This window comes from Pelmatolapia mariae, unplaced genomic scaffold (assembly GCF_036321145.2).
Source record: "Pelmatolapia mariae isolate MD_Pm_ZW unplaced genomic scaffold, Pm_UMD_F_2 NODE_ptg000854l+_length_25162_cov_1, whole genome shotgun sequence".
Classification (NCBI taxonomy): Eukaryota; Metazoa; Chordata; class Actinopteri; order Cichliformes; family Cichlidae; genus Pelmatolapia; species Pelmatolapia mariae.
The window spans coordinates 1-23,447 of NW_027052530.1; the positions used below are offsets into that span (position 1 = coordinate 1).

General features: G+C 39.8%; 2 protein-coding genes across 2 annotated transcripts; both read left to right on the forward strand.

Annotated features, from left to right (window-relative positions):
• Positions 1 to 153: 153 nt before the first annotated feature.
• LOC134623718 (NACHT, LRR and PYD domains-containing protein 3-like) lies at positions 154 to 4,116 on the forward strand. Its single transcript, XM_063468746.1, has 4 exons — positions 154 to 251; positions 940 to 1,018; positions 3,458 to 3,644; positions 3,797 to 4,116. Exons 2-4 carry the CDS (start codon positions 1,016 to 1,018, stop codon positions 4,114 to 4,116), a joined length of 510 nt encoding a protein of 169 aa, XP_063324816.1. The 5' UTR covers positions 154 to 251; positions 940 to 1,015.
• A 1,073-nt stretch (positions 4,117 to 5,189) lies between these two features.
• LOC134623717 (NACHT, LRR and PYD domains-containing protein 12-like) lies at positions 5,190 to 22,694 on the forward strand. The gene is made up of 5 exons (XM_065469873.1): positions 5,190 to 5,334; positions 5,474 to 5,603; positions 9,143 to 9,316; positions 9,565 to 9,738; positions 22,299 to 22,694. The coding sequence occupies exons 1-5, from the start codon at positions 5,190 to 5,192 to the stop codon at positions 22,489 to 22,491; spliced, it is 816 nt and encodes a 271-aa protein (XP_065325945.1). The 3' UTR covers positions 22,492 to 22,694.
• Positions 22,695 to 23,447: the final 753 nt, after the last annotated feature.

The window sequence follows — 23,447 nt, forward strand, 5'->3', positions numbered from 1 at the left end:
TTTGTAACAAAAATCAGTTTTGTCCAGTTTTCCTGTAAAAAGCTGAACTCTAATCTAAGAGGACTGTTACTGACAGGAAACAGCTGCATTATCTGCAGTCTGTGTGATCACAGCTGCTTCAATGACTTCCATCATGTTTGTGTCTGCAGAGGTCAGAGGTCACAGTCTGCAGGGTCCAGCTGTCCGTCTGTGAGGAGTGACCGGTCCAAAGATCACCCTCCAGAGTTCAGTGCTGAACCTGGACCAACGAGGTCAGAGACCTGTGATGTTTTCCTGGATAAATATGACCTGAAACATCCTCAGATTGTTACAAAGATTCATTAAAAAGAAAACAATGAAAGAGAAAAATGTTAGACTTGGTCATTTGCTGTTTGAGGACAGTGATGCTCATATCTGTGGGGAAAGTGTTACTGAGTGGGTTCATGTTTGTCTTTAAAGAACAGAGCTGCTCTGATTCTCATGTCTTTGTGTCTGATCTGTTAAACAGTCTGAGAGGTCACAAAGAGACCCAGCAGCTAAAGCCTGGATCATACTGGCTGCTGTTAATGAGACTCCATCAGGACAACACTGAACCACACTGGTGTTCATGGAAATCAATAAATAAATTCAGTGCAACTTTACACTGTATTACCAAAGGACTGACTCGTCTGCCTTCACACACATGTAAACTTGAGTGACATCATATTCTGAATCCACAGCGTTTAATATGATGTCAACCAAGAGTTCAACATATAACAGCTTAAACTGTTCTAAAAAGGCTTTTCACAGGTTTATGAGTGTTTATGGGAATTTTTAACGGTTCTTTCAGAAGCACATATGTGAGGTCAGACACAGGGAAGCAGCAAAAGTGACTGAACACAGCTTTTAGAGGCTAAATTCATATTTTAATAGTGAAAGTGGCTTCATTTGTGTGTGTGTGTGTCCATGGTTCCTCCACAGAGTGGACCAGCAGAGTTCAGAGGTTCCCAGTGATCAGTCTGCCCAGCAGCATCAAACACAGCTGGACTCCATATTTATGGTCTGTACATGTACAACAACTACTTTTATTATTAATATTAATAATAATACATTTATTTATAGGTCCCTTTCAGAACACCAAGGACTCTGTGGACTAAATGACCAAAAGAAAACAAACTTTGAAATCAGACGGTGCAAATGTCATCACAGGGAAACGTTTTAAACATCGAGGCTTTAAACAAAAACCAAAGTGAAACAGTTTGTAGTCGAGATCAGTGGGAATGAAGCTGAATAACTACTGTTTCTTCAATAACTTTGAGAAATAAATGACAAATATGATGGAAATTAGGAGCATTAGCACTTACTAATGATGTGAGTTGACACTCGACTGTATTGAGACGACCACATTAGGTGGTCCTCAACTATAATGGAAACCAGTCGATCCAGTCCAGTCGTGGCGACCTGTGGTGAGTCGATCTGAGCAGCTAGACACACCTCCATAAAGCCTGCAGAGCACTTAAAAAAGAAAAACTAGCTGAAAGTCTGGCTTCTCTTATGAAAAGTACAGAGAAATTATGGGTCACTCAACACTTGTGCACAATATAAGAGTTTAAATAAATCTAAAGAATAACTCAAAAATAACTCAAAAATAAAATCATCTACAGCTCATGAAAATAGTAGAGAAAGTAAACCCCATGGGAAGGAGGGAGGACTCTCAGCGGCTGACTTCCAGCTCATATTCAGACATTTGACTTCTCACTGAAAGCAGCAAGTTTGAGTGGCTGTACCTTAATTAGAAGAGATAACATGTCAATAGTAATTAGAGTTGATTGAGCAATGCTGTCCTTCTAATGTAGTTTATGATTTTTATACATTTTTTTTGGACAAGTCCAGTTTTTCTGTAGAGCCTCTCAAGTTGGTGACAGCAGTAGTTGAAGTTCACGTGTAAACCAGAGCAGCAGATCAGGTCCAAATGTGTTCACAGTGAGTGGGATCATCAGTATGCTGCTATGTTAACATCCTGCAGCAGGATTTGTTTGGTCAGAGAATGGATAGTTCACTAAGTCATTGTTGAGTTTAGGGGGATGGTAGTGTTAAGAAATAAATATATATTATTAATGTTTATTTGCTGATTATATTATTTTATGTATTTTAGTAATGAAGGCTTTTAAAGCAAGGCCACTTTTGACTCACAAACTAAGTGCTCAGCCAGACTGAAAAAAAGGGAAGTCCGTGTGCAGCATATTAATAAATACAGGAAGCTAGACAGAAAAAGGAAGCTACTGACATATAAGGAGTTGTTTGTATCGAAACTGTGTGACGTGCTGCAAAATATATAGCGAGACGGGGTGCTGATGCCCCAGACTTGAGCTGGCGTTTCTGTGTGTGCTCAATCTCCATTTTCCGGAAAATGTAAAATTAAAGATCATCTTTTGAGTTAGACCACTTTGAGCCGTGTCTTTCTTTGCCGTTAAAGAATACAAAGAACTGAATTTAATAGTAGACAGTTGGAGTAGGTAGGTTCAGCCAGTTGACACACAGTAGATAAAAAATAACTGAAGGCAGGAGCAGACACCTGTATGACTTTCCACCTCTCACATAGATTATTGTCCCTGGGCAGTGCCACAGGGCTGGTAGATGTAAACAAACCTGGAAGAGTGGATTTATTCAACTGAGAAAAGTCACAGAGTTGTGTCTTGATGCTCAGTCATCCAGGTTTCCAACCTTATAAACAGGACATTTGTATAATGACTGAGAATAGCACCACTGAAGGAACAATGGGCTGGGAGGTCAGTTCATTGATCATTGGTACGCATATTGTCAGGACCATTGATCAATAACCACTGATCAATGGCCATGAGTCCCATTGACAGAGAGTTGGGGAATGGCTGCAATCACAGCGTTGTAAGATGGTGACAGATGTACCCTTAGGCCCCCTCCTCGATTCAGAGATGGTCTTTCCCTTTTCACATAAATGGCCTCCTTGACTCCCGCGCTCAAACCAGCGTTCACATTTACTCAGGACCTTCTTGATGTGATGTTCTTCTGCTTCCCTGGCTGCTGTGTCTGTGGGGATGGTGTTTGCTCTGTGTTGTAGCGTCCTGATGACGTCCGGTTTATGCTCCAGTGGATGATGAGAGTCAAACCTTAAATACTGATCTGTATGCGTAAACAGAGTGAACCTTTAAGACCAGTTGTCTGGACGATCATCTCGGTCACCTGTAGCATCTCCAAGTTTCTGGGCTTCGATTCTCAGCCTGTTTGTAGTTCAGCTCTGAACACCAATGAAATGTTTCTCCCACTGAAATCACTGCATTCATATGAACACAATCAACGTTTTGGGATCATGGAGTTGTGGAGAATGTCTCAGTTAATCAGATAAAGTCAAACTTACAATTGGTGAAGAGATCGTGGATGATATGCTCCTTGATCGTAAAGAAGTGGATGTTTTAGACTGAAGTTCAGAGTGGTGGGTCATTCATAAAGTATTCTGTTCCAGCTGCTGGAGGACAACATCATCACTTTTGTGAAGAACGAGCTGAAGAAGATTCAGAAGGCTCTGAATCCAAATAAGCCCCAGTGTTTGGAGTTTCAGAGGAGCAGCAGCAGCGAGGCATTTGTGAAGATCACAGTGGACTTCCTGAGGAGAATGAAGCAGGAGGAGCTGGCTGACCGTCTGCAGAGCAGTAAGAGGATTTATCTAATGATTTAAACTTTTGGATAAACGAGACACTTGTGACACCAGTGTGTTCAGTCATTTCTCAGTGGGTCAGAAAATTGTCATCAGCATTTTCTAAAATATGATTGTTGAAGTTGTATTTTTATTATTGTTATTCAGAACTTCCAGCTGCAGTTTGTCATCGTAACCTTAAATCTGAGCTGAAGAAGAAGTTCCAGTGTGTGTTTGAGGGGATCGCTAAAGCAGGAAACCCAACCCTTCTGAATCAGATCTACACAGAGCTCTACATCACAGAGGGAGGGACTGCAGAGGTCAATGATGAACATGAGGTCAGACAGATTGAAACAGCATCCAGGAAACCAGACAGACCAGAAACAACAATCAGACAAGAAGACATCTTTAAAGCCTCACCTGGAAGAGATGAACCAATCAGAACAGTGCTGACAAAGGGAGTGGCTGGCATTGAGAAAACAGCTTAACACAGAAATACACCCTGGACTGGGCTGAAGACAAAGCCAACCAGGACATCCAGTTCATATTTCCATTCACTTTCAGAGAGCTGAATGTGCTGAAAGATGAAAAGTTCAGCTTGGTGGAACTTGTTCATCACTTCTTTACTGAAACCAAAGAAGCTGGAATCTGCAGCTTTGAAGACTTCCAGGTTGTGTTCATCTTTGATGGTCTGGATGAGTGCCGACTTCCTCTGGACTTCCACAAAACTACAGTCCTAACTGACCCTACAAAGTCCCACCTCAGTGGAATGTGCTGCTGATAAACCTCATCAGGGGGAACCTGCTTCCCTCTGCTCACCTCTGGATAACCACACGACCTGCAGCAGCCAATCAGATCCCCGCTGACTGTGTTGACATGGTGACAGAGGTCAGAGGGTTCACTGACCCACAGAAGAGGAGTACTTCAGGAAGAGATTCGGAGATGAGGAGCAGGCCAGCAGGATCATCTGCCACATCAAGACATCACGAAGCCTCCACATCATGTGCCACATCCCAGTCTTCTGCTGGATCACTGCTACAGTTCTGGAGGATGTGCTGGAAACCAGAGAGGGAGGACAGCTGCCCAAGACCCTGACTGAGATGTACATCCACTTCTTGGTGGTTCAGCCAAAGTGAAAGAAGGTCAAGTATGATGGAGGAGCTGAGACAGATCCACACTGGAGTCCAGGGAGAGCAGGAAGATGATTGAGTCTCTGGGAAAACTGGCTTTTGATCAGCTGCAGAAAGGAAACCTGATCTTCTATGAATCAGACCTGACAGACTGTGGCATCGATATCAGAGCAGCCTCAGTGTACTCCAGGAGTGTTCGCACAGATCTTTAAAGAGGAGAGAGGACTGTACCAGGACAAGGTGTTCTGCTTCATCCATCTGAGTGTTCAGGAGTTTCTGGCTGCTCTTCATGTCCATCTGACCTTCATCAACTCTGGAGTCAATCTGCTGGAAGAACAAATGACCTTCATATGGTCTAAATTAATTAAAAAGAAAAAGAGTTTAAAATCTTTCCACCAGACTGCTGTGAACCAAGACCTTAAAGAGTCCAAATGGGAAAGCTGGACTTGTTCCTTCGCTTCCTCCTGGGTCTTTCACTGCAGACCAATCAGACTCTCCTACGAGGCCTGCTGACACAGACAGGAGGTAGCTCAGAGACCAATCAGGAAACTGTCCAGTACATCAAGAAGAAGTTCAGTAAGAATCTGTCTGCAGAGAAAAGCATCAATCTGTTCCCACTGTCTGAATGAACTGAATGATCGTTCTCTAGTGGAGGAGATCCAACAGTCCCTGAGATCAGGAAGTCTCTCCACAGATAAACTGTCTCCCTGCTCAGGGTCAGCTCTGGTCTTCATCTTACTGTCATCAGAAAAAAATCTGGATGTTGTTGACCTGCAGAAATACTCTGCTTCAGAGGAGGCTCTTCTGAGGCTGCTGCCAGTGGTCAAAGCCTCCAACAAAGCTCTGTGAGTAAATATGTGATCAGTCTTTTATTTATATCATAAACAGTGTAATGTGTGATGGCCGCTTAAAAACTTAAACATATTTATTTAAATGATTATCAGCACTAAATCAAGTACATTTTATTTAATGTTTGATAGCAGCAGTAAATGTCAGTGTCTTAAACATTTCTGGGTGTCAGCTTTTATCAAAGTCATATCCAGAATCATCCTGTAAGTAAAATTTATTTATACAGCAGTTTTCACAGGTCAAAAACCACAAAGTGCTTTACAATAGAAACAGGCAATAAAAAACACAGAAGATAAAAACATTAAACAGCAAACACTGAACATCATACAGCCTAAAACTAGTTAAAGGCCACTCTGAATACTAGAGTCTGAATAAATTAGTTAGTGGGACCAGTAACAGCCTTTGACTGGAAGATCTCAGACTGTGAGAAGAGCTGTAGGTTTGTAAATTTCAGAATATAGGCTGGGACTTGACCACACAAGCTCCTAAAAGTAAGGACTAAAATTTTAAAATGAGTTCTAAAATGAACTGACTGGCAGTATAAAGAGATTAACCTGAAGTAATGTGCAGTAGAGCAGGGCGATATGGCCAAAAATATTTATCACGATATATATCTGATAACGATATAACTGACTATATAATTTCTGCAAGACAAAATACTCCACAACTTTACTAGCGCAAAAAACCCCCATCCATTTATTTTCACTTAAACAAGAAGCTGTTTTTATGTGCATTAAAGCTATATAAACATTTAACAGTGCAAATGCAAATTTCTTGCTGAAAGTTTAACCAAAAGGCATTTCCAGTAGAAATGGGGTGAGATATCCTGAGCATAACCATGTATAATATCCACTGAAGTTAAAAAGAGGTGCTTTGCAACATTAAACTGCAGTGTGCCAAATAAAAAAGTCAAATACGTATTTCTCGGACCATAAGGTGCACGGGATTATAAGGCACATTAAGCGAAACAAAGCAGTCAGATAAATCAAACTTTATTCAACTCATTCTTCTCGTTTCCTCCACTTCTGTACCATTGATTCATTAATGCTGTATTCTATCACAGCTGCTCCATTCCCATGTTGTTGCAGTATATTAATGACTAACCTCGTATTGTGGATGGATTATCTCAGTTGTTCTCCTGACTGAAGTTTGGTCCGTTTACAGCATCCTGCCATGCGATTGCATTTGTCTCTAACCACTCAGGAACCTTCACGTTACTTTTATCGAGTGGGAAAAGTGTTAGCATTCATCCTGCAGCTTCACTGTTTATGTTTGCTAACATAGCTGTGTCGCTAACGATCACGTAGCACATCATTATATACCAGCTAGCCCAACTTCAGTAACCCTACAAACGTCACTGCTGTTTAGTTTTCTGTCTTCATTTATGTTGGAAGTGATAGCAGAGCTGTACGTTTGAACTTTTTCAGAAACTCTCAGTCAGAACATGCTATATCATGTTTAGGTAACTAGCGAAACTAGCGAGCTAACTTCCGCTAACTTCCTGCTAACTTCTAACTCCGTTAAATGTAATAAATTCTGTTTTCATGAATGCCTGGATGTTAAACTTCATAGTTACACCTGGTAAAGCACCAGTGCTGATCTTTTTATTAAAGATGAAAGAATTTAGACAGTTTAAACTCTCAGTGATGCTGCAGTGTTCATTTGACTTTGGGACCTGAAGTTGACGGAGTTTAGGACCCAGATTACCCCCAGATTTACGAGCACCTTAGTCCCACAAAATACGGCAATAATGACGGCCCGCGTGCATGTTCTACAAAAAAACTGTGCTTTATTGTGTATCTGACGGACAAACACCAAACCAGTGAAGTTGCACCATTTTTACAAACCAATTCTGGTTCATCCGTTTCACTCAACAATCCGCTTTCCCCTTCTCATTCTCCGTTGCCGCCTTGCTTTTTCGGCCATGTGCGTATGAAAATAAAGGCACTGCACATGGGCGTTTTACCCATATTCTATCGCGATATTTCATTTTCTTATCGTTGCCTACCATTGTACCGGTATTACCGTGAATGGTATTAATATGGCCCAGCCCTAAGGTGCAGTGTATTTCATGTTGCTGGTTGAAAGCTTAGCAGCATCATTCTGTACTGACTGAAGACGTTCAAAGACTGTGATGACCCATAGGTGATAATCATCAACTCCCTCATTCCTCCTCTGGTCTTATTGCTCTGCATCAGTGCACTGCTCAGCTGAAGATGAGTTCACTTCTACATGTTACAATCAGCCTCACCAGTACAGTTACAGGATCTGCTGACAGATTCAATCATATTCCTTGTGTTTCTTCACTTTTCTGTTGATAGTTCTATTTGCTTGATTTTTTTTTTTTTAAATCTCTCCTATGTCATCACTTTGATTTCCAAATGTACACAGTCTGTGAACCATGTCAGTTTGTGGACAGAATACAATGATCAGTGAGGACCCAGAGGACACTGACATTTACACTGTGCAGAATGAGACTTGATCTCACTGCTTTGTGGATGACTCTGATGTAACGACTAGTCACTATATCTGCTTTAGTAGAATAATTTCCATGAAAACTTCACTGGTTCAGTCTCCCAGAATCTCTCGATTATATCTTGACCTTATTGAGATCAAATGACTTTGTAGTCCAGGAGTAACGAGCCCTCACTCACCAGGATCTGAGCCAGGCCTTCCCTCTCATCGCTGAATGCTTACAGACTTGGTTATCACCTCCTCACATAATGGGGAGTCATCATCCCCTAACCTTCCACTAAACCACCTTTAAAAAGAAGCATATCTGTCATCCTACCTCACCTCAGCAGTGCAGCTCAGCTCACCTGCCTCATCACTGTGCAGCAGTCCCAGCTCTTTGATTTGGTAAAGTATCAATGAATCTAACCCCATTAACTGGATGTCTTGAACTCATGAGATTTGAAACCTTGGAACCCTCGTTCTGTGAGGCAGTGTTGCTAACCACTATGCCAGCATATATAATATAATACAATAGAAAATAAAAATGTAGAAAACTTACATGCTGAATTGAGAAAGCTGATTATTTATATCATAAAACCCTAAAATATCACTATATTGTCTGAATGGACCAAAAAATCTGGGGGTTCCTGATGATCTTCTAATTTTAACAGAGAAAATAATTCTGTTAAATAAATCTTATATCTTTTAATAGCTTTTGAGATATTTATGGCATCAAATTTCTAATTGGGATGCAAATTAGAGATGGCTGAGCTGGAAAGCCCATGAATTAAATGGATTAACAGTGAGAGGTTGCAGCAAGGTTCAGTATGTGATCAGTAAGTATTATTTAGAACAATCACAGATACTTAAAACGACAAACAGTGTATGATTGTTCCAGTTTTTCTTTAGCATTATACTTGTTTATAATGAGCAAATTCCAAATCTTTAATAATTAAAGATTTATATGTAATTTTTTTGTAAACCATAAATATTAATGCACAATGACATTTGTTTTTCTTCTAAAGAGTCAACATCTGAAGTGATTTAATTTGATCACAAACTTTTTTTTTCTTTTTTTTAGGCTGAGTGTCCCTGATCTCTCAGAAAGAGGGTATGAAGCTCTGTCCTCAGTTCTCAGCTCCCAGTCTTCTATGCTGAGAGAGCTGGACCTGAGTAACAGCAAGCTGCAGGATTCAGCAGTGAAGCTTCTTTCTGCAGGACTGAGAAGTCCACACTGTAAACTGAAAACTTTGAGGTGAGACCAAGTGGTTGGGGGGGGGGGGGGCAGAATTAACCAATAACAATATACTCGTAAGAAAAAAAATAAAGAAGTAAAATAAAGAAACAGCTATTAATCTGAGACATTTACTCTAGGAGAGCTAAACAGGGCTTTAGATCCTCCTTAATTAATCAGCAGAACGGGCATTTGCACCTTTGTGCAAACAAGATGAGCAGTGCACTTTAACAGCAGTGTTCGTTAAATGTTTATCTTTTATCTTTCAGACTCAGTCACTGTCAGTCCTCAGAGAGAGGCCATGAAGGTCTGCTCTCAGTCTTCAGCTCCCAGTCCTATAGTCTGAGAGAGCTGGACCTGAGTAACTCTGACCTGCAGGATTCAGGAGTGAAGCTTCTGTCTGCTGGAGTGAAGAGTCCACGCTGTAAAATGAAAACTCTCAGGTCAGCATTTACATTTTTCTAGTGTTGATCATTTCAAACCTGATTTATATTGCTGCACAAACATTAACTTGATAAAAATATCTTAATATGAATAATCAGTTTCTGAAGTAATTAGGGATTTTTGTTTACCTCTTGTTAGTGTGAATGCTTGAAAAGCATTCACAGTATTGTTCTTCTATTCTTTATTAGTGTGAATGCTGATAAGCATTCAAGTGTTGTTATTCAAATCTTTATCATTAGTGTGAATGCTTGAAAATGACTGCTTCTATTTTTCTCATTTTTAACATTTATATTTTTTAAATTATTCAACTTTATTCAACAAAAATTTCCCGTGTATTTCAATGGGAGACTCTTCAAATTTTCATTAAACTTACTCATTTTTCAACTCTAACTACTTCTACATACGTTGACCTAGAGCCACCATTCAAACTTTAAAATGAAGCCAAGACATTCAACTATTCAACTTTTATTTATCTTTTCAATACTTATTATACTTGTTCTTCAGTTCCAGTTTAAGTTTCATGCTTTTTTTCACCCGTTTCAGAGTTTATAGTGGGTGTGTATGGGACGGAATGTTGGCGGTTAGACTGAGAGCTTCAACTGCTAGAGTGGGAGGAGGGGGAAAATTTATCTTAAAATCTTCTCTTTAAACTGCTGCTGTGTCCACAGCATTCGCTCTACAGCCATCATTTTACCCTCAAAACGTAGCCATCGTTGCCCTCTTTCATCCAATGTTATTGTTATTTTAACAGATGTCATGGTTCTTTCATAAATGTCACCAATGCACAGCCTCCTCCATGCAACTCTTCCATAGAGTCCAATGTTAAAATGGCTCAGAAAGTTTGTCTGAAGTACAGGCTGTCTTTACACTGTCACCACGTCCATATAATAAACTCCACAGGCATGAAAACTGAGAATTCGGTAGACTGGACATTGCTGGCGCTCACGGTGAAAGAATTTTGTCAATACGACATGTAGTTTTCATTTGGGAACAATTTGTTTCGGGCTCACTTTTCTGTTTATTTTAAGCAGCAGAAGTGGGGCGCATGTCTGTCTGTGTGTGTGGTGCCACTTGCTGGAGTCGTTATAGCAACCAGGCCCACACCTGCCTGCTTAACGAGCTCTGTCTGTCACTCTGCCAAGATTCATCTTAAACACTTCTCTTTAAACTGCTGCTGTGTCCACAGTGTTTGCTCTACAGCCATCATTTTACCCTCAACACGTAGCCATTGTTGTTCTCTTTCCAACACCGTGTCTTTCAAAGCTCAGATATTTAAACTTTTTAAACTGTGTGGTTCCAAGTAGAGGGATCACATTTTAGTCATTCAGTGATTTATACAGCCTCCTCGCCTCCTGGGGCGATCGTGGCTCAAGAGTTGGGAGTTCGCCTTGTCATCGGAAGGTTGCCGGTTCGAGCCCCAGCTTGGACAATCTCGGTCGTTGTGTCCTTGGGCAAGACACTTCACCCGTTGCCTACTGGTGGTGGTCAGAGGGCCCGGTGGCGCCAGTGTCCGGCAGCCTCGCCTCTGTCAGTGCGCCCCAGGGCGGCTGTAGCTTGCCATCACCTGTGTGTGTGAATGGGTGGATGACTGGATGTGTAAAGCGCTTTGGGGTCCTTAGGGACTAGTAAAGCGCTATACAAATACAGGCCATTTATAGAATATGCACTTTTAATATTCATTCAGATGTTTTCTGACTCTAAATTTTCTTTTGTCATTACTCACCTTTTTCTCATTTCCCTTTTTAAACACGTTCAGCTATTTTTAAACTTCTTCTTCTGTGTGAACATCACCTTTCAACAATTCTGCACTTTTGTTTTCAGGTGAAAAATTCTATATTTTTCAGGTCATTCAACATTTTTAACTTTATATTCAGCAATTATTTCATTTCAGCTCAAACATTCAGCTATCAGCATTCACATGCAGTTTCTTCAGAAAATGTATTTTTTAGTTTTTTATTTGAAATGAAATGTCAAATCTGATTCTCTCAGTTAAAAATCTTTATTTCAGCAGCACTTCATTCACCAAACCTTCCAGTTCGATTCCTGCCTGTATTCTGAAGGCTTTTACAGAGCAGTTTGGAGCCATTGCTCTAACACTGTGTAAATGTAACAGGGATTGCTGCTAATGCTAACAGTGCTAGCTCCTTCAGGCTCTATTTGCACATTATAAGCACATTGAGCTTATTAAAAACAGTATATAAAACAGCTAGTACTGCTTGGACTTTATATTTTCACAAGCTAACATGAGCCAATCAGTGAAAAGTCTAGCCATGAGAGTTGTATGTTGCTGTGAGAAGAGCGGGGCTACATGCAGTGATGCTAGTGTTAGCCATGTTAGCATGTTAGCTTCAGCAGGTGGTCAGTGTGAAACCAGAAGAGCATCTGCATCAGCAGGGCTCCATTTCACTGCAGTGTCACATTCTTTATATATCCATGCTGGACATTTGAATAGACTGAATATGTCAGTCCCAGGTTTGGTGTTTTTGTAGTTTAGACTTCTTGTTTATCTTTAGCTGCTCTGTTTGGTTGCTTCAGGGTTTCTTAGTTTAGTTTTCCTTTAGGTCTTGATGCATTCTCAATCATCCAGGAAAGTAAATTCTCCAAAAGTTGAATCTGTTCATCTGGACGTAGCGTTTTGTGGGAGAAACGTTTCGTCACTCATCCAAGTGACTTCTTCAGTCTCAGCTGACTGCAGGTTTCCCCAACCCTTATAAACAGTACATTTGCATAATGACTGAAACCAGCCACTGAAGGAACAAGGGCTGTGAGGTCAGTTCCTTAATCATAATTATGCAAATTCCCATGACCATTGATCAACAATCACTGACCAAAACCCACTGATCCAAAGAACACTGATCAATGCCATGAGTACCATTCACAGAGAGTTGGGAATGGCTGCAATCACAGCGTTGTAAGATGGCGCCATCTTACAATGCTGTGATTGCAGCCATTCCCCAACTCTCCCCAACTCTATTAATTTAATATATCATCTAATTAAAATTATAATTCTCTAAATAAGGGTGATAGTGTGGCCTGTGTGGGTTCTCTTCAGGTACTCTGCTTCCTCCCACAGTCCAAAAACATGCATGCTGGGTTAACTGGAGATGTTTGATTGTTAGCATAAATGTTTGTCTGTCTCTGTCTAGCTCTGTGTTTACCTGGCTACATCACCATGGTTACTGATGATGAACCTATAACCTGGTCCAGAGCAGGTTATTGTTCAGAGTTTTGTGTTTAAAATTGACTGAAGTGCCTCGTTTTCACTGATTCTTTTATTTACAGAAAGCTTTAAGTTTGATATAGATTCAGTCGTATCTGACTAATGTCAGTGAATGAGGCCCAGCTTTAAAGTCACAGCAGTCACACTGTATGTGTCTTCATTGTCACTGGAGTTTAGGCTCCATGCATTCAGCTGGTGCTGCAGAAAAAGTTTGGTTCTAATCTGCTGCTGAGTCTCTTTTACAAAGATAGAACTGGAGCTAATGGTGCTCATGTAGCCAGTTAGTAAAAACCCAAGTCACCGTCAGACACAGCAGACATTTAGTGATGATCTCACTGTATGTGGTCTTTTAGCGCCTCCTACTGGTGAACTTGTGGAGTGGTGTTAGTCTGGGTGACGAGTGTAACTGTTGAGTGAGAGAGAAGTGAGTCTGCATGCTGGTAACACCTTAGCTCGGGTGTAAATTGAGTAATAAATAGAGTATTTCTCTGCAATTACAAACTCTGTGTAAACAATCTTGGTATTAAAATAAAGCCTAACACTTGTGAGATTTCATCAGAGGTGTAAATATTGCATCAGGTATCACTGTGTCAAAGTTACTGAGACTGGAACAAAGAAAATAAGTAGATTTTTGTCTCGGCTAATTAATTAATTAATTTATTAAGTGTGCCTATGCCAAGAGGCACACTTATTACTATTCGTCGGATTTATTATTAAGTGTGCCTATTCTTATTATTATTCTCCATCTTCCGCCTAAATTCGGCACGTATCACGCCCCGCAGTTTTGAGAAAAGCTTCATATATGTTACCTCATTTTGTGCGGCTGGATCTGGAATGGTGTGCTATGACTTTTGGTGTTTATGACTATTATAGTTTTTTAAATATTAATACTTTAGTGAAAATCTTCCCGCGCTTATCTGCCAAACAGTTTTGACAATAGGGGTACATATGTTACATCATTTTGTGCGGCTGGAGCTGGGCTAGTTTGGTATGACTTTTGGTGTTTATGACTTTTATAGTTTTTGAAATATTTAGATTTTAGTGCAAATTTAGGCCAATTCTAGGCTCCTGAAAAAGATTCTGCTTTTGGCACCATAAAAACAGACTTCATTTGTGGTGTGTTGGCTCTCTCTAGTGGTATACCGGGGAGTAGTACGGCCTAAAGGGTGCAATGCTCGGTGAAAACTACATATCCCACAATTCATAGCATGCCTCTACCGAGTCAGACAATGGGCGGACACCACTTCTTTTTATATGTCTTTTATTCATGTTTTCTAGGTCACAAAATACACTTTTAAGATATTTTCAGGCGAGAATATAGGTGTGTAAACTTCAAATATCTGCTCGTTTTATGAAGACATCCCATATTAGCGACAATTCTCTTACGGGGTTGCTGATAGCCGGCTAGCTAGCTAGCGCCGCTAGCCTCTGCCAGTGAAACAATGGCGGACACCACTTGGATTCTATAATGCTTTTTTTTCCTGTTTCTAGGTCACAAAATAAACTTTTAAGATATTTTCAGGCGAGAATGTAGGTGTGTAAACTTCAAATATCTGCTCGTTTTATCAGGACATCCCATATTAGCGACAATTCTCTTACGTGTTGCTGATAGCCGGCTAGCTAGCTAGCGCCGCTAGCGTAGTTAGCTAGCCGCCGCTAGCGACCCTTCGTGAAAAAGCACCCAGGCTTGGCTTACATTGAGGAGAGTGAAACTCGTGTCAGCACCCGGTCGCTCGCGGCAGTATGTGTTTTAGCTGGACTTATTTTTCGTTTATATGGGCCGATGATGCTGGAAACTGAAGGCAGGAGCGTGAGGTGAACTGAATTTCAGGTAAGAAGTTATGAAGTGCACTCTTTTTGGGTCAGATATAAACCGAGTTTAGGTGTAATTTATTTTCGTTGACCTTTTACAATCGTACTGCCACGGGAGTTTATATACAGCTGTGTGCGCACTAAGTTACTGATGTTGGACTTTATTCTTATTCATAAGGGTTAGTTCATAGAGTTGCCGTACAAACGGAATCGTCCCACATTCAGAGAAAACATTATGATTTATTCTGTCGTTACGAAGCCTCCCCTGTCATTCTCTCGCGTGTTGAAACGTCAATCATGAAACTGATCAATGATCGGCTGTTCGCTCTTATTTATCGCGCTAAACAACAGCAGCACGTTTAAGCTTGATCAGCTGTTGTTAGAATTCTTTTGATTTTAATTTCTAGTATCAGCTGATGTTTGCTGGAGCATGAAGATGAAATCAGGAGATGTCCTTACTGAATAGTCAGAGCGGAACTGGTGATGGAGAAACAGGTTTACACTTTAGGTGACATGACTGAGTTGAAGGGAAGTTATGAGTTGTTTCTGAGAGACAAATAAAGACCAAGCTCCTTTTTTGTGTAGCTGACAGCTGGTAACTGTGCAGGGGCGGATCTAGCAAAGCTTTTGCCAGGGGGCCAGCTAGGGCATTAACAGACAAAGGTGGACACAAAGATATACTTTTCTTTCTTACTCTCATATAAAATATTTAGCTTTTATTAAATAGTTATCTGAATCTCACAACCAAAGTTTGTATAATAATACACAAGATTGGCTGTAGACCATTGTTCATAATTCAGAACACTGTGTAAAAATAACAAAAAAACAAAAAGTGAATGCACAGCCGGCTGTGTGGGTAAACCAACCATGTGTGAAAGGTGGTCCATAACGTAATGCTTCAAAGCGTGTTCATGCAAACATTGTCGGGTCTGCCGTGGTACAATGGGACTTCTGCTCATGAACCTGTGTGCACAGCATCTGCAAATCGGCGCTGTACGAAGTAACTTCATCTTTACACAAAACTGTAAGCTGTCATCTGTGAAGCGTGAGCGGTGTTTGTTTTTACCATAGTTCATGGTGGAGAATGGCTCCTCTTCTGAGTTTTGCTCTCTGTAGCCGTATGAATGGCAAACTACACTGATTAGCAGCGGCATAGGCACACTTAAAATTTCTTCTGAAATTTTTGCTTTCTAGTTTCAACATATAACCCTTTTAAAAATATGCTTCAGTTCACATTTTATTTCAGAAATCCAGTAACCAACATAAAAACATCAAATATGCAAAGATTTATGTTTCTAAAGTGAAAGAGTGAAAAATTACAGTAGTGTTAATACATAAATATGTAGACGTTGTACAGAAAGGCCAATTTTGGCATACATTGGACACCATATGTCAGTTGAATTGTTTAGGTATTAAAGAGCATAAGTGATTTTATTTCATTAACAGGCGTAAAAATGTTTGTTTTTGAATATTTTTGAAGAATTAACCACACTATGGGCAGAACTTTGTGCCATCAGAAACTGAATTTGTTAAATTTGAAATCCACTGCATTGGTTTGAAAATGATCGTCACTAAATTTTATATTTTAAAAATGAATTAATTTAATTTGAAATTATATTCCATCCTTCTTTAAATGTAGCTCTTGAATGCTTTTGGTTTCACTGCTCACTATTCAGTTTCAGTTCTTAAATTCAGTTTTTTTTGGGTCATACATCCGGGTCCTTATGAAAGCCCAGAGTAATTGAGTACCAGTTTATAGAGCTATGTTGTACCTGTGGACCCAGTGTTACTGAGCAGACCTACAGCATCTTGAGCTGCAGCAGGACACAGATTAAGTGTTCAGAAGTCATTCGTCATGTCAAATGACGGATAAACTCTCAGGTTGGTAATAACTGTATTACCTGTATAAGAAAAAGCGTCATGTAAACGAATGATAGCCGAATAGTAACTGTTAAGCTTGTTGTAGCTGTTAGCTAAAAAACGCTAATTTAGCTTAGTTTGCTCTGGGTTCAGCTTTGACAAACATGTTCGACTGTTTCCATTAAAATTCCACAGTTGTCATCTTGGACCCTCTCAGAGCCCGTATGTTTGCAGAGACACCTACAGTAGGGAAATGTGCAAATGAAAGTCCAAACCATTGTATTTTAGCTTTATTTATATCTTACACAGCAAATTTCAAATTCATTCTAATTCAGTTTTAAAAGCTTTTATTCAAATTAAGCAATTCAGATTCAGATTTAACTTATTCAAATAGAGTTTGTGATGACACAGAGTTCTGTCCATGCCACACATTCACATGGGTTTTTTCTGCCGTGCATGGAGCGTTTAATTGGCCTCTGGCCCTTTAAACTCTGAGGTGCTGTAACTTTGGTTTCTTTGAGCCAGTTTACATGATTCACTCTATTTAATCGTTTGATCCAATAGAATCACAGTAACAAAGCCATGTTCACGTCACTTCAACCAATCAGAAGTTGCAAGGCCAAACCCCACATGGACCCAAATTTACTGCATGTGACATCTGTCCAGTCACGTGTCCGTAGCTGGGCCTATAATGGCGGTTGTTGACGGATGTGGCTCTGATGCAGCTAGTTAGCCGTGGTAGCTGCTGATAATCACGATGCTATCGGGTAAAATAACGGAGGAAATCGGGACGGTAAGCCAGTTTCTGTCTTAGCGCATTTGTGCCGCTGTGTGTTTTTGTGGTCTTCTTTTGCGGCTCTTTCAGTGAATTTTAGTCGGAGTGTGGTGAAACTTGGTGTTTGGAATTGGTGATAGCTCTGGAAGCTAGCTAGCCTTTCTTTAGCCGGTTACATGAAGTCTGGAGAATTTCTGGTTCGGTTTTGGTTGTTTAGCGCACTTTTGCGCATTTACGTAACTGCTCTTTTAATCATGGCTTGTTTTCGTTGTGTTTGGTGGTTGTAGTGAGATTTTAGCTGAGATTTCTGTGGATACCACACATGTCGGGACTTATATTTCTGACCCGTGTTATAACCGATTAAACGGGATCTCCTCCCTTTTGCCCCCGGTACCGGGAGCGTGGGGCTCCAGGAAATTGTATTAAAGAAATCCAGCAGGAGCAAAATCAATGGTAAAAATCACAAAAACTAATGAAATGACTTTGATTATCTAACTAACCTACTCTGAGCTAATGCTGATTTAGTGGTGAGGAAAGGTTGGAGGTAGGATGAGCTCAGTCAGGCCTAAAGATGCTCTTATCCCCATAATCTGTGTAACTTTCACCCACATCCTGCACCACACACACACATCCAAGGTCAGACTCTTTACAAAGTGAGGCTGTTATTAGAATCACTGTTATTCTATTTTCTGATTCATTATAGTGGTTAACTTCAACATATTTATCTTTGTTTCTATCCAACATGCCAGTATTGAGACACTGAGCATAATGAACCCTCAGTATAAGTTATATAAGTTGTGGCAACTGCACTGTAAAATCTAATTAGTTCCCAGAACTCAAAAAAAATATGGAAACTCGTTGCCTCAAAAAAAATTGAGTAAAGCTTAGCTAAAAATGACTAAGTTTGGACAACGTATTTATTTTGAGTACTCTGTACAAGCTCATTTGTTCCCAGAACTCAAAAAAATTGGATCAAGTTTACGTAAGATGACCAAGTTAGGGCAACTTACTCATTTTGAGTACACTGTACTCAAAATGTACACAGCCGTGTTAGTTCCCAGAACTCAAAAAAATTATGGAAACTCGTTGCCTCAAAAAAACTAAGTAAAGCTTACTTAGGATGACTGTTAGGACAACTTATACATTGCAGGTCTGCAGTATTAAGAATAACTTGATATTTCTGACTGTACAATACTAATTGTTTACCTACTGACAAACATTTCAAGTTCAACTAAATGAAAAAACAATTTGTGGTACCATGAATATGATTAAAAATAATTAACAACAATTTTTGTAATGATGTTAAAATGAGCACAACTTTTATTTTCAAACACAACAAAGTACAACAGCCAACATACTGGACACTGTTCTGCTGAATAAAAATTATATTGCCATCACTGTTATAATCTTACAATGAAACAAAGTCTCAGATGTAATTATTCTGAAAATAAGTTTAGGCCTACCACAAGTTTGTTTTGTACTTACATTATTTATATAATCAAAATAAAATATTTATTGTTCTGTCACAAGTGCAGTCTCTAATTTAAACAACACATTCGTTTTTCATTCCAACACAGGAGCTGGAATGTTGTAATATTTTAAGGATGGCTTGTTTCCAGTCCAGGCATCACTGCCTGAATGACTGTCATGGATCGAGGTGATCCAAATGTAGGTGCAGAAGAAAGTCTTTAACTTCCCTTAAGTACAGTGGCAGTGGATGTGGGTTGGAGATGCAATGAGCTTGAACCTGCAGGTGACCACCTTCACTGACCACACCATCTGTGAGTGGAGGACTCATCTCTCCTGGTGTCCTGCAAGCAAACAATCATATTTTTTGGAACATGAACTTAATTGCTTTCTTAAAACATTTTTTTCTGCATTTGGTATAAAACAGACTCCAATTTAGACAATCTCAGGCTCCCTCCCCGCCGGAGAGGTGACATTCAATGTCCCAAAATTCTCAGTCTAGATAGCCGTGACCACCACGCAACACACAATATTGTCATGAAAGCATCATTTTAAAAAGGGCTATGCAAACATGGCAATAACTTTCATTCTAATGATGTGCAAAATGATTTGGGCACAAAAACAAATTTTGCTGTTAGAAAACTTGCAGACTTCACTATATACAGTATAGACCCTCTAAACTAAGTTTGGGGGATGTGAACTTTCAAGAAATGCAGACCAAACTGTTGTTGTTTGTTTACTTACACAGCATGTCTTGTAGAATTAACTGGAGTCACCAGCAACAGCATAGTGCAGTCATATCTCAAGTCTAATAACAGACAGGAAAAGATCAGTAAAGAAACAACTTCCCCAAACCAAAGCACAAACAAAACAATAAGTAAAACAGGCTGATCTAAAGTATGATTAAAGTTCAGCCTGATTAATATAAATGTCACTGACAGTTGCTAATATATTGGAAAACCAAAATACTTACCACTGAGTTGATGTCTTCCTGTCCAACAACAGGAGTGCTGGTCCAGAGCCTCAAAGACAGAAAGAAGCAAGCAGAGGGAGAAAAAACAGAACATTTTTCAGAAACTGATTTGATCCTTAATGGCTGTGCAATCATTGTAACATAGAGTTCGCTTATGTTGTTAAATAAAGGCTAGATTTGACATTAATAGATGCCACAGATGTTCTAAAGCTGCCACAAAGCATGAAAACGTCGGAGCATTTTTGCAAATATGTGATGTCTTGATAAATCGAGCAGATATTTGAAATTCACACAGCTACATTCTCGCCTGAAAATATCTTAAAAGTTTATTTTGTGACCCAGAAAAAGTAATACGTTTTTCAGCAGTGCTCCTCCGCCATTGCCGCGCTTACAAGTGCGCACAGGCTCCGACAACCATGGCCAACAAATGCGATCCTCCTTTTCATCGGACTACCCTTTCTGGGTCACAAAATAACCTTTTAAGATATTTTCAGGCGAGAATGTAGCTGAGTAATGCTCAAATATCTACTTGATTTATCAAAATATCACATATTTGCAAAAGTGCTTCCACGTTTTCGGAGAGCTCCGTTATCCACCCCCCACACCCACCCCACCCCTAACGGCTGCACCTCCCAAAGAATTTTTTCTGGGCTCTTATCTCACTTATTTATTTCAAACAATCAACAAAAAAATTCACCGACATAGTTTTATGTAAGGTTTTTAAGGCTGTGGTGTTAATTTTTAAGTAACATGAGCACAGCGGCAGCAGCAACGCTAGGCTAACACTAACTAGCTAGCAAGATTATAAACCTGGTGCTAAACTAAGAGAAGCCACAAAATCAGTTTGAATAAGAGTAAACATTTACTCACCAAGTCAGTAAAGATCCACAGCAATGACAACAATAATATCTCCAGGTTTGCTCAATATATTCCATAACAAATGCTGGCGCCATGAACATGCGGACTGATCCGGGAGGGAGGAGGACGGTAGTCACGTGGCATTTTCAAAACACATCTTTCATCCTTCCGCCCTGAGAAGCAAAACTTCCAGCTTACTTAGTTTTTCTAAGTTAGGACAACTCAAATTAATCGAGTTTATCAGCATTTTTGCATAAAAAGTACTGGTAACTTATTTAAATTGAGTTCTAATAACAAATTGATAAAAATTGAGTTCAGCCTATTTAATATTTTTAATTAAACACAATATTACATTTTACAGTGTGGAACATATTTATGTTTAATATGTTGGGTTGTATTTGATCAGTTTCAGGTGTTTGTGTAGCTGTGTTAACATGAGTCAAACACATATTTGTTAATAGTGTTAATCATAGTTCTGTCTTTAACAATTACAACACTCACACATTTGTTAACAATTCACTCAAAACATTTGTTTTTCATCGTTCTTTGTTATCCAGCTGAGACTTTGGGTATAAACCAATCAGAGTGCTCCTTATGTCACGTCATACGGCTCGTGTGTTTTCCTCTTTGATTAGCACCCAAAGAACTAAAGAAAGGATAAAAGGACATTCAGCCAATCAAATCCCTCCTAGGAACAAGAAGTCTAGAGAGGAAATGGAGCAGAGAATGAGAATCACCAGTTTAAATGTCTGAGTTTTAAACTGGTGATCCTCTAAAGAGGCTTTTATTGACTCTTTCTGTTTTCTTTACAGCTTTTTTCACCATTTAAACTGTTTAATATCAGATTTAGAAATAACTTTTGGATAGTTTTTCTACATTTCCACTAAAATGTGACACAAATAATGACTTTCTGACTTTACTTTGGACTAATCTAACGACTCAGCCTGGCTATGTTGGACTTTATGTGGAAGCAGCTCCCAGTTTGAGTTCAGGAGACAGGCACCCTCTCTACTTTGAAGATCAGCTTCAAACTTTCCTTTTTGATAAAGCTTATAGTTAGAGCTGGATCAGGTGACCCTGAACCATCCCTTAGTTATGCTTCTATAGGCTCAGGCTGTTGGTGGACTTCCCATGATGCTCTGCTTTTTTCTCCACTCCACTCTTTTCCCTCCTGATGCTTTTATATGTCACTCCTGCATGTCCTTAACTTTTGTCTTCTCTCTCCTTAGTTTGTGTTTTGTTCTTGTCTCTCTGAGCTCATCTCTTCTCTTTCCCCTCACCCTGCAACCAGTCATGGTAGATGGTCCTCCTGGAGCCTGTTTTCACTGGGAGGATCTTTGTGTCAAAGGGAGTTCTTCCTTCCCACCATCACCAAGTGCTGCTCACAGTGGATTGTCTGATGGTTGGGGCTTTCTCTCTAATATTGGAGGCTGTTACCTTACACTGTTAAACAGCTTGAGATGACTGTTTTTGGGAATTGTCACTTATAAATGAAGTTACATTGAATGGATGCAAATGGATAGATTGTATGTATTGTATGTGACAAAGAGAAAATGATTGTTGACAGATGTATTGTTGCTTTGTGTGTCTGCAGTCTGTCAGGCTGTCTGATCACAGAGGAAGGCTGTACTTCTCTGGCCTCAGCTCTGAGCTCCAACCCTTCCCATCTGAGAGAGCTGGACCTGAGCTACAATCATCCAGGACACTCAGGAATGAAGCTGCTGTCGGCTGGACTGAAGGATCCAGGCTGGAGACTGGACACTCTCAGGTATGGAGAGAATATCTGATAGAGGAGGAAGAGCTGGAAACATTTCCTGTGTCCTTCACTCACTTCCTGTTTGTTTCCTGCAGATGAGACATGAACAATCACACATGCAGGAATATTTTCAGGGACAGACACACTAGTCTAGCTGGATAGTACATGGATATTTATGTAGGGGGTCTCCAAGGAGTCTGTTTGCAGGAACATCCATGATAACTGATAAGTCATGTTGAGAGTTTCATTAAAAGTAGACCTACAGTTAGGTCCATAAATATTTGGACAGAGACAACATTTTGTAACTTTAGATACACTCTATTAGGTCACAGGTGTACTGTACCTGAGATAGTGGCCACTGTGTAGCTAATAAAGTGTCAGCCATGTGTATGTTTCTCATGCTGTATGTCCACAGTGACAGTCAGTAACACTGACAGAAGGATGAAGCAAGGCTGTGAATCATTTCAGTCTGTGTGTGTGACAAAGAGGCAGACAGGAGCAGCTAACATTTGGAAATGGCAGCTTAAATACTGGAAACTTTGATAAGCTAATGCTGCTAGGCTAATGCTGTTAATGGCCGTGTTAAAATTAATATTTCATTCTCATTCTGTTGTTTGAGAACAATAACAGAAAAATATGTACTTGAGAACACATTTATTATGAATTGTGAATGTTGAGTTTGTTAGAATACATCATGGTCACACAAATCCTGAGCAGAGCAAAGTGACCTACTTAGCATTAGCTGCTCAAGCTGTAGAAAGCAAGGGAAAATAGTATTAGCAATAGCTGCTAATGGCAGCCTACTTAGCATAAACTCTTCACATCGTTATAACGCAAGGGAAAAGAGTCACTAATGGCAGCCTATTTAGCATTAACTTCTCACATCATTATAACACAAGAGAAATGGGTATTGGCATTAGATACTAATGCTTATTCACCTCAATTTAGCTTTAGCTGCTAATGGCAGCCTACTTAGCATGAACTCCT

Coding starts and splice junctions, on each gene's coding strand:
- LOC134623718 (XM_063468746.1), top strand. Junction 3,645..3,796: donor GGCTGACCGTCTGCAGAGCA/GTAAGAGGATTT, acceptor ATTGTTATTCAG/AACTTCCAGCTGCAGTTTGT.
- LOC134623717 (XM_065469873.1), top strand. CDS start 5,190: ATGGGAAAGCTGGACTTGTTCCTTCGCTTCCTCCTGGGTCTTTCACTG. Junction 9,317..9,564: donor TGTAAACTGAAAACTTTGAG/GTGAGACCAAGT, acceptor TTTATCTTTCAG/ACTCAGTCACTGTCAGTCCT. Junction 9,739..22,298: donor TGTAAAATGAAAACTCTCAG/GTCAGCATTTAC, acceptor GTGTGTCTGCAG/TCTGTCAGGCTGTCTGATCA.